The 14,285-nt window shown below is 35.2% G+C and overlaps 1 protein-coding gene across 34 annotated transcripts in view; it reads right to left on the bottom strand.

The window, feature by feature from the left end:
• The window catches only part of SOX6 (SRY-box transcription factor 6), a 792,566-nt gene that overhangs the window by 135,676 nt on the left and 642,605 nt on the right, over nt 1-14,285 (bottom strand). For 25 of the 34 annotated variants that reach the window (XM_055282275.2, XM_055282273.2, XM_055282280.2 and 22 more), the window contains one exon: nt 9,419-9,542. In XM_055282275.2, coding sequence (XP_055138250.1) covers nt 9,419-9,542 — 124 coding nt within the window. The remainder of the gene's footprint in view (nt 1-9,418; nt 9,543-14,285) is intronic. The other 9 variants (XM_055282287.2, XM_055282276.2, XM_055282279.2 and 6 more) reach the window with 1 other exon arrangement.

Raw genomic sequence — 14,285 nt, 5'->3', positions numbered from 1 at the left:
AGCAGACAAAAACATAAAATGGGGAAAGACATCCTATTCAACAAATGATGCTGGGATAACTGGCAAGCCACACGTAGAATGAATCTGGATCCTCATCTCTCACCTTGTAAAAAATGCAGCTCAAGATGGATCAAATACTTAAATCTAAGACCTGAAACCATAAAGATTCTAGAAGATAACATTGGAAAAAACCCTTCTAGACATTGGCTTAGGCAAAGAATTCATCACCAAGAACCCAAAAGCAAATGCAACAAAAGCAAAGATAAATAGATGGAACTTAATTAAACTAAAAAGCTTCTGCACAACAAAAGAAATAATCAGCAGAGTTAACAGACAACCCACAGAGTGGGAGAGAATCTTCACAATCTATACATCCAACAAAGAACTAATATCCAGAATCTACAAAGAACTCAAACAAATCAGCAAGAAAAAAACCAAACAATCCCATTAAAAAGTGGGCTAAGGACATGAATAGACAATTCTCAAAGGAAGATATACAAATGGCCAATGATCATATAAAAAAAAATGCTCAACATCACTAATTGTCAGGGAAGTGCAAATCAAAACCACAATGCAATACCACCTCACTCCTGCAAGAATGGTCATAATAAAAAAAATCAATAAATAATGATACTGGCATGGATGTAGTGAAAAGGGAACACTTTTATACTGTTGGTGGGAATGTAAACTGTACAAACACTATGAAAAAGAGTATGAAGAGTCCTTAAAGAACTAAAAGTAGACCTACTGTTTGATCCAGCAATGCCACTACTAGGTATCTACCCAGAGGAAAAGAAGTCATTACATGAAAAAGATACTTGCACATGCATGTTTATAGCAGCACAATTTGCAGTTGCAAAAATATGGAACCAGCCCAAATGCTCATCAATCAATGCATGGATAAAGAAAATGTGGTGTATATATACACCATGGAATACTACTCAGCCATAAAAGTGAATGAAATAATGGCATTCACAGCAACCTGCATGGAATTGGAGATTATTATTCTAAGTGAAGTAACTCAGAAATGGAAAACCAAGCATCGTATTCTCACTCACATGTGAGAGTTAAGCTATGAGGAATGCAAAGGCATAAGAATGACACACTGAACTTTGGGGATTGGGGGAAAGGTTAGGGGATGGCGAGGTATAAAAGACTACACATTGGGTACAGTGTACACTGCTTGGGTGATGGGTGCACCAAAATCTCAGAAATCACCACTACTGAAATTTAAAAGATGAAAAAAATAAAAATTAAAAATAAAAAAATAAACTCTCAAAGTTCATGCCTTCATGATAGCTCATCAATAATATAGCCTCCATGTACAGAGGAGAACACAGTTAAGATTATAGGCCTTTAAAAAACTAGGTTAGTTTACACAGCTGAACGTATTTTCTTCCCGGACCCCAACACTCTGATTTAAAAATTAGGGTGCTAATCTGAAGAACCTCAGAAACGCTTTAATTCTAAGTAGATATATTTAAATAATCAACTATTACAATAGCAGTTCATATCTCTGCTTTGAAATACTCTGGAAGAGATAGAAATGAGTGGCTTTACAAGATGTCATTTGCATAACACCACATGTAAAAATTACATTTTATTCACCACAAAAAGGTCAGATTTTCTTAAGATCACACATGCTTAGACCAAGGCCCCAAGAGTATGAAGTATCAAATCAGAGAACTTCAGTCTGAATTCTATCTCCACTATTTCAAGATGCGGAACTCTTGGAAAAGTTAACTTTTTTGAGTATCAGTTTCTTATTTTCTTTTAATAAAACAGAGATGATACCATTTATTACCACTTATATCTAAAAGTTGTTATGAAAATTAAATGAGATTACACACACATACACATACACAGGTTGGGGGATATCTTGGAAAACAAATGGTGCTCAATAAATGCTAACTAAAACAAAGAAATTAAAAAGAAGCCCTGAATAATTATGCAGTCATAACAATTGTACATTAACCAATTCAACACCTAGGAGAAATGGACAAATTCCTTAAAACATGAAAATCACCCAACTCAAGAAGAAATAGAAAACCTCAACAGACCTGTAACAAGTAAAGACAATGAATCAATAATCAAAGACCTCCCAGTAAGGAAAAGCCCTGGCCTAGATGGCTTTACCAGTGGATTCTGCCAAATGTTTAAAGAAGAATTAATACCAATCCTTATCAAACTCTTACAAAAAAAAAAATGAAGAGGAGGGAATACTTCTAATTCATTTTATAAGGCTAACATTATCTTGATACCAAAACCAGATAAAGATATCACAGGAAAAGAAAGTTACAGTCCACTATCCCATATAAATATAGATATAAAAATCTTCAACAAAATATTAGCAAAACAAATCCAATGGCATAGTAAAAGAATTACTTACCAAGGCAAAGTGGAATTTATCCCAAGAATGCAAGGGATCAAATCAGTGTCAAGCATTACATTAATAGAACAAAGGGAAAAAAAACCAACATGATCATCTCAATTGACATAGAATAGGCATCTGACAAAAATCTAATATTATTCCATCATAAAAAATTCTCAGAAAACTAGTAATAGAGGAAAAAGACCTCGGCATGATGAAACCTATTTATAAAAAGCCTACAGCTGGCCAAGTGTGGTGGCACATGCCTATAGTCCCAGCTACTTGGGAGGCTGAGGTAGCAAGATTGCTTGAACCCAGGAGTTCAAGGCCACAGTGAACTATGATCATACCTCTTAATTCCAGCCTGGACAACAGAGCTAGACCCTGTTCGTTAAACAAACAAACATCCACAGCTAACTTCATGTTCAATGCTGAAAGACTGAAAGCTTCCCCCTTAAGATCGAGAACAAGACAATAATGTTCACTTTCACTGCTGCTATTCAATCCTGTAGTGGAAGTGCTAGCCACTGCTATTAGACAAGAAAAAGAAATAAAATGTATCAAAATTGGTAAGGGAGAGGTAAAACTATTTGCATTTGCAAATGACACAATCCTATATATAGAAAATCCCAAAGAGTCCCTGAGAAAGCTACTAGAATTAATAAATTCAGCAAAGTTGCAGAGTATAAGCTTAACACACAAATATCACATGTGTTTCTAAACATCAGCAACGAACAACCTAAAAGAAAACTAAGAAAACGATTGCATTTACGAAAGTATTAAAAAGAACTAAACACTTAGGGATAAATCTAACCAAGGAGATGAAAGACTTGTACGTTGAAAACTATAAAACATTTTTGAAAGAAATTAAAGATGACATAAATAAATGGAAAAGCATCTGTGCTCATGGGTAGGAAGATTTAACACTGTTAAGATGGCAATACTACCCAAAGCAACCTGCAGATTCAAAGCAATCCCTATCAAAATTACAACAACCTATTTCACAGAAATGGAAAAGCCAATTCATAAATTAATATGGAATTACAAGAGGTCTCAATAACTAAAACAATCTTGAAAAGGAAGAATAAAGTTGGAAAGCTCACAGTTCAAAATTTTACCACAAAGCTACAGCAATTAAAACAGGATGGTACTGGCATAAGGATATATATATATATGTGTGTGTGTGTGTGTGTGTGTGTGTGTGTGTGTGTGTGTATCTACCAATGAAATATAATAGAAAGCTCAAAATTAAAACCTTTACATATATAGTTGATTGATTTTTGACAAAGGTGCAAAAACCATTGAACGGGGGAAGGGATAGTGTTATCAACAAATGGTGTGGAGAAAACTGGACATACACATGCAAAAGATGTAAAACAATAGAAAAAGGTTTTACCTTACACAATATACAAAAACCAACTCAAATGGATCAAAGACATAAACTTAGAAGCTAAAAAAATTAAACCCTTAGAAGAAAACATAGTGGTAAATCTTTATGACATTGGATTTGGCAATGATTTCATTGATACAACATCAAAAGCACAGGCACCAAAGGAAAAAATGGATAAACTGGACTCCATCAAAATTAAGAACTTTAGTGTATAAAAAGATATTATGAAGAATGCTAAAAGACAAATTACAGAATGGGAGAAAATATTTGCAAATCATATATCTGATAAGGTATTACTATCCACAATACACAAAGAACTGAAACTCAACAACAACAAAAAACCCAACTCGAAAATGGGCAACTACTTAAATAGACAGTTCTCCACAGGAGATATCCAAATGGCCAATAAGCACATGAAAAGATGATCAGCATCATAAATCCTTAAGCACATGTAAATCAAAACCACAATGAGATACCACTTCACACCTACTGGGATGATAATAATAAAAAATTTTAATTGAAAATAAAAAGTGTTAGCAAGAAAGTGAAGAAATTGGAACCCTCTTACATTTCTGGAGGGAATATAAAATGGCATGGCTACTGTGGAAAACAGTTTGGTGGTTTCTCAAAAGTTTAAACATAGAACTTCATATAATCCATTAATTCAACTCACAGGTATATATCCAAAAGGATTGAAAGTGGGGACTCTAACAAACATTTCTATAACCATGTTCATAGAAGTATTATTCATAATAGCCAAAAGGTAGAAACAAACTGCCTATCAACAGATGAACAGATAAACAAAATATGGTATATATACATATACAATGGAATATTATTCAGCAAAAAGATTATATTTTAATATATGCTACAGTATGGATGGACCTTGAAATTTTATGCTTACCGAAATAAGCTAGACATAGAAGGATAAATATTGTATTATTCCGATTATATGAAGTACCTACAATAGGTAAACGCATAGAGAAACATAATAGAATAGAAGTTACCAGAGACTAAGGGTAGAGGGATAGAGAGAGTTATTATTTAATGGCTACAGCATTTTTGTTGGGTATGATGAAAAATTTTTGGGTATGGATTGTGGTGTTGGTTATACAATATTGAAAATATATTAATGCCATTGAGTTATATACTTACAAATGGCTAAAATAATAACATATTATGTATATTTTACTGCAATAAAAAAGAAACATTAGGTATACTTGTAAAATTGTTTTTGGTCATTGAGCAGAGGGACACTATGACTCAGTCTAACACTCAGCTTTTGGACCACATTTCCAACGGATAAGGATGTAGTTTAACAGGCTAAAGTTACTCAGTTTCACCGTCAGACTTTACTCCCAATCTTAGCGCTTTATCATTTTCAGAGAACTTTTAGATATTTTACAAAATTTAATCTTCACATCCACATTGGGTAGTGAACAAATCATGACACATTTCTTAGATGACAAAATAGTGAGGTTCAGCAAAATTAAATGACATGTTCAAGTAAGGATGAAATAAAATAATCCATGTGAAATATTTAGCACAGTATTTGGCACAGTATCAATCAGTAAGCTTTAGGCATTATTATTATCATATATTGTCATATTATAATTAGTGAGTAAATGGAAGACCCAGGAGCAGGCAGACATCCTGTTCCTAGGACATTCTAGGAAACTTCAAGAGTGCTTCCTAGCAGCAATCATGTAAAAAATTCCAACTACATAAAGCAATTGGTCAGCTAAATCAAGCCTGAAGTATAAAGGGGGCTACTCATCGTTTCTGTTTTTCAGGCAAGCTGATCTTAATCTGATATACACATTGGCAACTGTGAAAGACGCTTTATCTTTTAATTTTCTCCAACATTTGTGCTCAAATGTATCTATCTTACTCTTGATTGCTGCAACTCTCTGTATCACAATGTGAAAGAGCAAAGCAACCAAAAGTCTGTAGTTTATGTTCTGGGCTCCGATGATGAGTTCCTATCAAGAAATATGTCTCTAATTATAGAACCTGTAAAATATTTTTAAAAATAGGGATTAGGCCAGGCGCAGTGGCTCACGCCTGTAATCCCAGCACTTTGGGAGGCCGAGGCGGGTGGATCACGAGGTCAGGAGATCGAGACCATGGTGAAACCCCGTCTCTACTAAAAATACAAAAAATTAGCCGGGCGTGGTGGCGGGCGCCTGTAGTCCCAGCTACTCGGAGAGGCTGAGGCGGGAGAATGGCGTGAACCTGGGAGGCGGAGCTTGCAGTGAGCCAAGATTGCGCCACTGCACTCCAGCCTGGGTGACAGAGCGAGACTCCATCTCAAAAAAAAAAAAAAAAAAAAAAAAATTAGCCGGGCGAGGTGGCGGGCACCTGTAGTCCCAGCTACGCGGGAGGCTGAGGCAGGAGAATGGCGTGAACCCCGCGGGGCGGAGCCCGCAGTGAGCCGAGATTGCGCCACTGCACTCCAGCCTGGGTGAAAGAGCGAGACTCCTCAAAAAAAAAAAAAAAAAAGGGATTAAAACTCAATAAAGCTATTTATAGAGAGAACAATCTGAAAGATGCTGTCCTGGGGCTGAACAATCCCTGTGGGCAACATGCCCCCTCAGCAACCCACTGAGGTGGGAAAGCTTGCCTAGTGTTTACTACACGCTGGGACTCTGAAATGCCCAGAGGTACAGGTCAAATCATGGGGCGGGGAGTGAAGGCCTATAACCCTAAATGTATTTGCTTACACTGTCTTAACATGGATTCAGAAACAGTCAACTTTAACAAACAATGAATATCACCCCAAGGTAGTCCTTGCTCTCTGGAAATTAAGATAATTATTCAATCAGTGGAAGGCACAAATACTGTGAAATCATTTCAGATATGGGAAAGTGGAAACGGAAAAAAAAAGGGAAATTTATTTTTTTCAATTTATAAAGACCAAGGTAGCACTTGTTCATCTTGTTGTTTAGGCAACCAGAATACAAATTTATGCCACCAATTCAAGGTTTTCTTTCAAAAATTTAGTCATTGTTGTCTCACATACATTTCTTTTCTTTTTTCTTTATTTTATTTTATTTTATTTTTGAGACAGGGTCTCACTCTGCTGCTAAGACTGGAGTGCAGTGGCAGAATCATGGCTCACTGCTGCCTCAACCCACCGGGCTCAAGCAATCCTCCCACATCAGCCTCCTGGGTAGCTAGGACTACAGGTGAATACCACCATGCTTCGCTAACTTTTTAATCTTTTTAGAGACAAGGGCTCACTATGTTGTCCAGGCTGGTCTTGAACTCCTGGGCTTGAGTGATCCTCCCACCTCTCAGCCTCCCAAAGTGCTGGGATTACAGGCATGAGCCACCACACCCAGCCCTCACATACATTTCAAGTGAAGTTACCATAACTCAGTTTGGGGCAAAAAGAAGTTGTATTGTACTTGTCCAGTTTCCAGTCCAATAGCAGTCTCTTCACCTAATTCATGTGAATGATGAAAACACTGCATAGATTGATTAAGTCTTCTGAGGATGTAATTTCTCTACTAATAGCATAATAACATATAATTTTAATCAATTTTAAACACATTTTTCATATACAATAAAGCCTAGGTTAGCCAAAATATTGAAATAATTAGAGTTCTGGTTAATTAAATTGTCTGACGTAATATAGGAGTCACACGAAAGTAAACACTTTTTTTTTACCAACCTTGCTTGTAATTAAAACTCTTCCTACATCTCCAAACCCATTGTCCTGCCTTATCCAACATAGTTTGGCCAACATAATCAAATACAGCTTTGTTACCCCAGGACACTAACTTTAAGTTGCCCTTTGTTCAATGGAAGTAACTAATTTCTGCACAATATTGTCCCAGTTTCTCTGTTTTTCTCAGTTATATATTATAATCCCATTAATGCTGTTTGAGAAGACATTTGAAAAATGGTCTAAAATCACTATATATAAAACAATATCTTCCCCCACGAAAAGTGGCAGTATTGTTTCAACAAAATTAGGTAAGCAATATAGTTACAAGATGTCTACGTCTAACAGAAAATAAGACCCATACCTGATTTTGAAATGTGGATAAATTTAACTTTAAAAACACTGAAGTCAAATAGATAATTTCCACATATAGTTCATTTAAAATGTTTCTGGCACTGGTACAGGGGTGTCAAACTTAAATTCAGAATAGAACAGTAAACCTGGTTTACTTCAATGTTCCAAAGAAAGTCAAAATGAAGAAGTAGTTTAGAATGACTTACAGAGATCACAGGAAGACGGAACCACTTCACTAAAAAAAAAAATTCTCTGAAAAAATATACTCCTGTCCTTAATATAGATGCCAATTTCATAGTAGGTAAGTATAACTTGTTCTAAAAATCATGCTCTAGAAAAATGAATTTTTAACAATTTGAATGACATAATTTTCTCTCAGGTATCCAAAAACCTTTTGGTAATGCGAGTTTGATTCACTTATATGTGAGGAATTTTCAGACAGCCCTTAAACTCACCAATCTCATAACATCTCTATTCCTTGAATCATTCGTGTTTTGCCACAGACATCCTACCTTTTCTTACAAAGAAGGAAGTTCTCTATCAAATACAGAAGAGTAATCAATGGCAACAAGCAATTAAAACAAATGCTAAAATGCACTACGTTTGTTTTTCTGCTATTTAGTAAGCTTTCTTCTCCAGAATTTTAGTAAATTGATTTATATTTTATTATTGCTTTAAGCATATTAAAATGCCTTTGTTCACTTTATAAACCACGTACACGAAGAAACTGCTGCACGCAGATTTGTTGTACTCAGATTTGATGGTTAATATAATCAGGTTAATATGTTAAAAAGAACTTGACACAGAAATTATTAATGAGTAGAACAAGGTCACTACTTCTGAGCTGAGGTCACTTACAAAGAATGCACAAATGAAATTAAGGTTGACTTTTATTAACTTGACTATCTTCTTACATTGGATTCCTTTGGCAACATATCTTTAAACATTTAAAGCCCTGTTTACAAGGAGGCTCTGAAAGAAGCTTCAAACCATTATGCCCCTAATTGAATTCCCCAGGAGTCCAGTAAACTCAGAGGAAAAGAGAAAAATCATAACATTTGCTAAATCATCTTAAAACATATTTCACTGCAAGGTTACATGACCTGTTTTTTGAGGTTTAAAAATGAATTAAAAAGTACTGAATACTTCATTTTTAGATGAAAATCAAAAACAATTTTACCTATTAGTGGTAAGCTAATTAAATCAGTCTAGTTTTAACTATCTTTCTAAGAGAAGTCTGACAACAAACAATAACATTTTATGCTGAATGTGATCACTTTTCCAGCATATAACAGCTCTCACAAGGAGAAAAGGATCTTTAACCAAAAAACAATTATTCACAGTAAAAGTATGAGAGAGAGCTGACAAAAACATTGTAGTCCCCAGGGAAAGTAGTATCTTATCTGTGAATTCAAGACAAACTCAAGTGGAAGAAGAGAAAGTAAAAGTTTTTAGCAACCAATTAGTTTATTACAATGCCCGCTCTTCCCAATTCTAATTTTACTTTAAAATAAGCTTTTATGATATTTTTATTCATAGTTCCCTCACATGCTCCTGTGTTTGTTGTGAGTACTAAGCATAAACATGCGGATCTGAGCATTTCCAAAAGAATGTTAAATCCCTGTCTACTTACCTGGTTTGTATGTTATTCCAGGGGGGAAGAGGAATCCTTGTTGGGCAGCAGCAGCTGCTGCCAGGGTCCGCTGGTCATGTGGAAAAATTGGGATCATGAGCGGAGGCATGTGACCCTGAACCTGCTAAACAGAAGAGAGCCTATGATCAGACAGGGAGCAAATGTATGCCAAGAAGAATTTGTTTTTCACTCCTGGTGGTGTGCTGGTACCCACACAGCCACCCACCTCTAACCTCATTCCAAATCTGCAATCTGAGAAAATTCAGTTAAAATCCACCAAATTCCTTTTCTGAGATGCTAATAGCATACCGAAGACGTAACTTCATTGTGAATTTGCCTCGTCCCTGCTTCCACCAAACTGTACTTAATGGTTTTCTTTTCTCTTGACTTTTTTCCCTTTTATTTTTTCTTTTAAACAAAGAACTAGAAGAAATAAGTTTGCTTCTTTTCTAGCACTGTACAGTGTTGAGAGGTTTTGCCCTTTCACCTGCTTTGCATTCTGTGCTTTCTTTCAAAAACAGTATTTAGTATCCATGGTCAAAAAATAATGTCTAATTGTTATATATTCTAAAAGCTGTATCTCCCCAGTTTAGGTATCTTATTTCAAAGCCTCACTGCATTATGTTAAACATATAGCTCTTCAGATTTAAGGCTACTACATCTTGGCTTCCAATTAAAGTAATATTCTTTGCCATACACACCTCGATGTAACATATAAATTGCTTGTCTGGCTAAGCAGTTTTACAGCTTTATGCACTACCATGTAGCTCAGTAATTATGGAGTTGTATTCAGAGAGCATTTCATAATAAATCCTACTATATCAAATTTCATTTGACCTCAATAAATGTATCAAAGAGCACAAAAATGCAAAATAGAAAAATCTTTACTCTATATCAGTATTTGTATTCCATATAAAGAAAATAAGAGCTATGACAGAATCACGCTTGTGAAAATTACATTTTAATTTCCTAGCTTCCTCCTTTATTCTATGCATGCTGCCCCGATTCCAGGACAGCATGACAGGAAGGTTTTGTCCTGGCTTTCAGGGCACAATTTTATAGGTTGAATACAGGACTTTTCTTATTTAAAGATCAAAACTAAGGCATACCAAAAGAAATTATCTTTAAGTTCAAACAGGGTATTTAGCCTTTTCACTGGTATAAAAGGGCTATATTATATCTTATTTAAGATACAAACCTTTACCAGTAATTCTTCCAACCCCAAACCCTTCCCTGTCTAAATTCCTAAATCTTCTCTTTAGGCAAAATTCCATACACTGGCTAATGACCCTGTTTAATTAGCACTGACTTGCCTTGTCCTGTCCCTGTTCCTTTCATAGCCAGGGACACAGTGCAAAAAATGCTTCTGTGTAGGTCTAAGAGGTTTCATTTACCAACAGTTTTTCTCTAGGGAAAGCCCTAAGATGTGGGTTAATAAAGGGCAAGCAAAAAATAAACACTTTACAGGATTTTTCTGAATTCATTTCTCAAGAAAATCAACTTATAATAAAAAGGTCTTTGTGCAATTACTACCTTGCCAGTGGGGCGTGAAAGAAACTAGCTTTGAGCAGCTATTTCTTCCATTTTAGCTGAGGTAAGCCCAAGTTTCGTACATTAGAGTACAAACTAAGCCTGCTTAAATTGGAGCTGATCCCCTAGTGCCCAGGTCTTGCCTTTAACCCTGAAGAAAAGCACTGGGTTTGCTGTTGAACTCTAGCTTGTTGTACCCTGATGCAAACCTGAGACGTCAGAGATGAGGGCACTATTCTATGCCAGAAAATAAAACACAGTATTTTTTATGGGTTACAATTGTTCAGTGCGAGTACATCAAAGGAAATAATTTCATTTTCCTCCAGAAATATGGCCCTAATGTGTACCTAAAATATAGCACAGATGGCTTATACTCTAAAAAGGGAGAAAAAGAAAGTGAGGAGTCTGGATATTATATTTACTTATTATTTCTTTCATTTCACAAACATTTATTATGTTGTTATTATTGAGAAGTAGCTGAAGATGTTTGAATATTTAGCTTGAGAGATAAAAAAGGTAAGGTTATCTTCAAATATTTGAAAGAATAATATATGGAAGAAGGACTGGATTAAGACTGAATGGTTAACAGAGGGCAGAACTAGGCTCAAAAGAAGAAATTTCATGGAAATGAAATGCAAAGAAGAACTTTCTAGTAATTAACTATTCTATAGTCACTCTGAGTAAAGAGATGGTATATATCCTTTCCCTAGAGATGGTCCAGTAAAGAAAGGCTGTATAACTCCATATGTTAGAGATGTTTAAAGCAAATACATAACGAAAAACCTGATTACATAATAACCTTTAGGGCCTTTCCAACTTTGTAATTCTATGATTGTTTAAAAGTCAACATTAAGACAATAGTGTGATTACAGCCATTCCTTCATTCATTTATCATGCATTTATTTATCGAAGATTTACTAGGCGCCTCTAAAGGCCTTGTTGGCAAAAAAGTCTGAACTCAAATCTATATGCTGCTATTTTCTCGACTGTGTAATCTCGAACAGTTATTTAATTGTTCTGAGTCTACTTCTTCATGTAAAAACTGAAGCTAATTATAATACCTTACACAATTATTGTGAGGACCAAATAGACAGTAAAAGTAACTCTTGTGGCACAGTACCTGACATAAAAGTAATGCAATGTCACAGTAAATCCTTGTTAGATCCGTGTTCTTTTCTTATATGGTTTGCATATTCAGGACTAGAAATTATCAGATTACTGATAAAACAAGCAATAAAACAAGCAATAGTTGATCTTACTCATAATGCTAAGAAAGAAAACATAAACCAACTAAATAATTCAGTTTGGCAGGCAGAGGCTTGTCATGCTTAGCAGACAACATGCCTCACAGAGCATTATCCCATCCCAAGTATCTAGAAAACCATGAGAAAGAAGAGGTGGGAATACATGTTCATTTGAACATGTATTTGGGGCTGTTTGGTGTTATTTATTTAGCAGCATCTTAGAATGAAAGCATTATTTTTATATTGGTCGCCCAAGCTCTTCATATCATGAGACAACAGAAAAAGGTCCATAGCAATTAGAAACCAGACCTTAATTCTTGAATCTTAGTGTCTTAAATTACTTCTTTTGTAACTTTCCATCTTCATGAGATAACTAACCAAACTCTCGGGTTCATTTTTAATGCCAAAGAGCTGTAGGTATTTCATATTAAGATAAGCTGTAAGAATTTAGGTAAATTCATTTCTGCTCATCACACTCTGCAAAGAAAGCTATGTTAGAAACTTCAAATACTAAATATTAGCCCAGAGGCTATTCAATAACTTGAGAGAAAAAGTAAATAAGGAGGAGGTCAAAGGACATTGTGAAAGCAAGAGTAATGATAGAAACATAGAGTTGGAACAGAACTTGGAAATGACCTAACCTAGTAGTTCTCAAAGTGTGGTACCAGACCAGCAGCATCAGCAATATCTGGGAACCTTTTAAAAAAGCAAATTCTTAAACTCTACCCCATACCTACTGAATCAGAAAACTCTGGAATTCAGTCCAACTAATTAAATTTTAGGCTAAAATTTAATTTAGGACAGTGATCCTCAAACTTTAGGGTGGATCACAACCATCCACAGGGCTTGTTAAAACACAGATTGCTTCCTTCTCTCCACCTTCTCCCTGTCAAGAGTCTTTGAATCAGTAGATCTGAGGTAGGGGTCTGACAGTGTACATCTCTAAAAAGTTCCCAGGTGAAGCTGGGGCTGCTGGTCCAGGGGTCATTCTTTGAGAATCACTAATCTAATCTAAAGCTCACCCAGGAAAACAGGTGGCTAGAGAAGGTAAAAGATATGAGCCTAAGGTTACAGTGTCATGACAGTGCTGGATCCAGAGTCCAGAACAGCTAATCACCCTGTCCAGGGCTTTTTCCATTACATCAGAAGGACTTCAGTGATAGAAAAGGGAGAAATCACTGGTTGCACTGTTTTGGCAAAGAAAACCTGGAAGTCTCCAGCTGAAAATAATTTTGTGTTTCAAAAGCATATTGCTGGAATTTGGATACTATGAATGCTATTCAATTTTCAATAAATTCCTTCCTTCCTTTCTATTTTTATTTTATTTTACACAGAACACACTGATCTCAGTATCTACCATCATTAATTCCAGTAGTTTGTTACAATACATTGATTAGCAATGATCATTTTGTTCCAAGGGTTAAAATTGACTTTATTTTAAGTAAAACAATAAGCTTATTTTAAGTAAAATGATGTAAAAATTCCAAGTGCCCTTTATTAAAGAGAAGCCAGAATATCCGGTAGCTAGTTAGACTCTAGCCTGAGAAAAGGTGATTAATAGTTCTTCTTATGTCTAATTACATAAGTAATAATAGTAATGATGATGATAATGATGATGATGACAACAGCAGCTAATATTTTTCCTTGTTTTCTATATGTCAAGCACTGGAAAAATGATTTACATACTCTGTCTCATTTAATCATCAAAACCCTGTAAGGTACTTACTATTATTATACTTATTCATTTAATGAGAAAAACAAAACCATGTGAGGTTAAGTAACATAACCAATTAAAAAGTTATAGAGTCAGGACTCAAATCCAGATATGTCAGGGTCAAAGTTTGTACTTTTAATATCATATTATATTAAGCATGACGTCATCTTTTGAAAAACAGATCTAAGATAAGGAATATGATTATTGGTGATAATAATATAATTGTAGGTTTGCATGTGGTTGTAATAAAGAATACAGAGAGATCACATGGATCCTTAATCCAGTTTCCCCAAATGATAACATCTTGCAAAACTATAGTATGACAACGCAACCAGAGTACTGACATTGATACAATCCAACAATCTTATTCATAGTTACC

Source organism: Symphalangus syndactylus, chromosome 6 (genome assembly GCF_028878055.3).
Source record: "Symphalangus syndactylus isolate Jambi chromosome 6, NHGRI_mSymSyn1-v2.1_pri, whole genome shotgun sequence".
Lineage (NCBI taxonomy): Eukaryota > Metazoa > Chordata > Mammalia > Primates > Hylobatidae > Symphalangus > Symphalangus syndactylus.
Note: the sequence above shows the minus strand (reverse complement) of the source record. Positions and strands in the feature narration are given on the sequence as shown.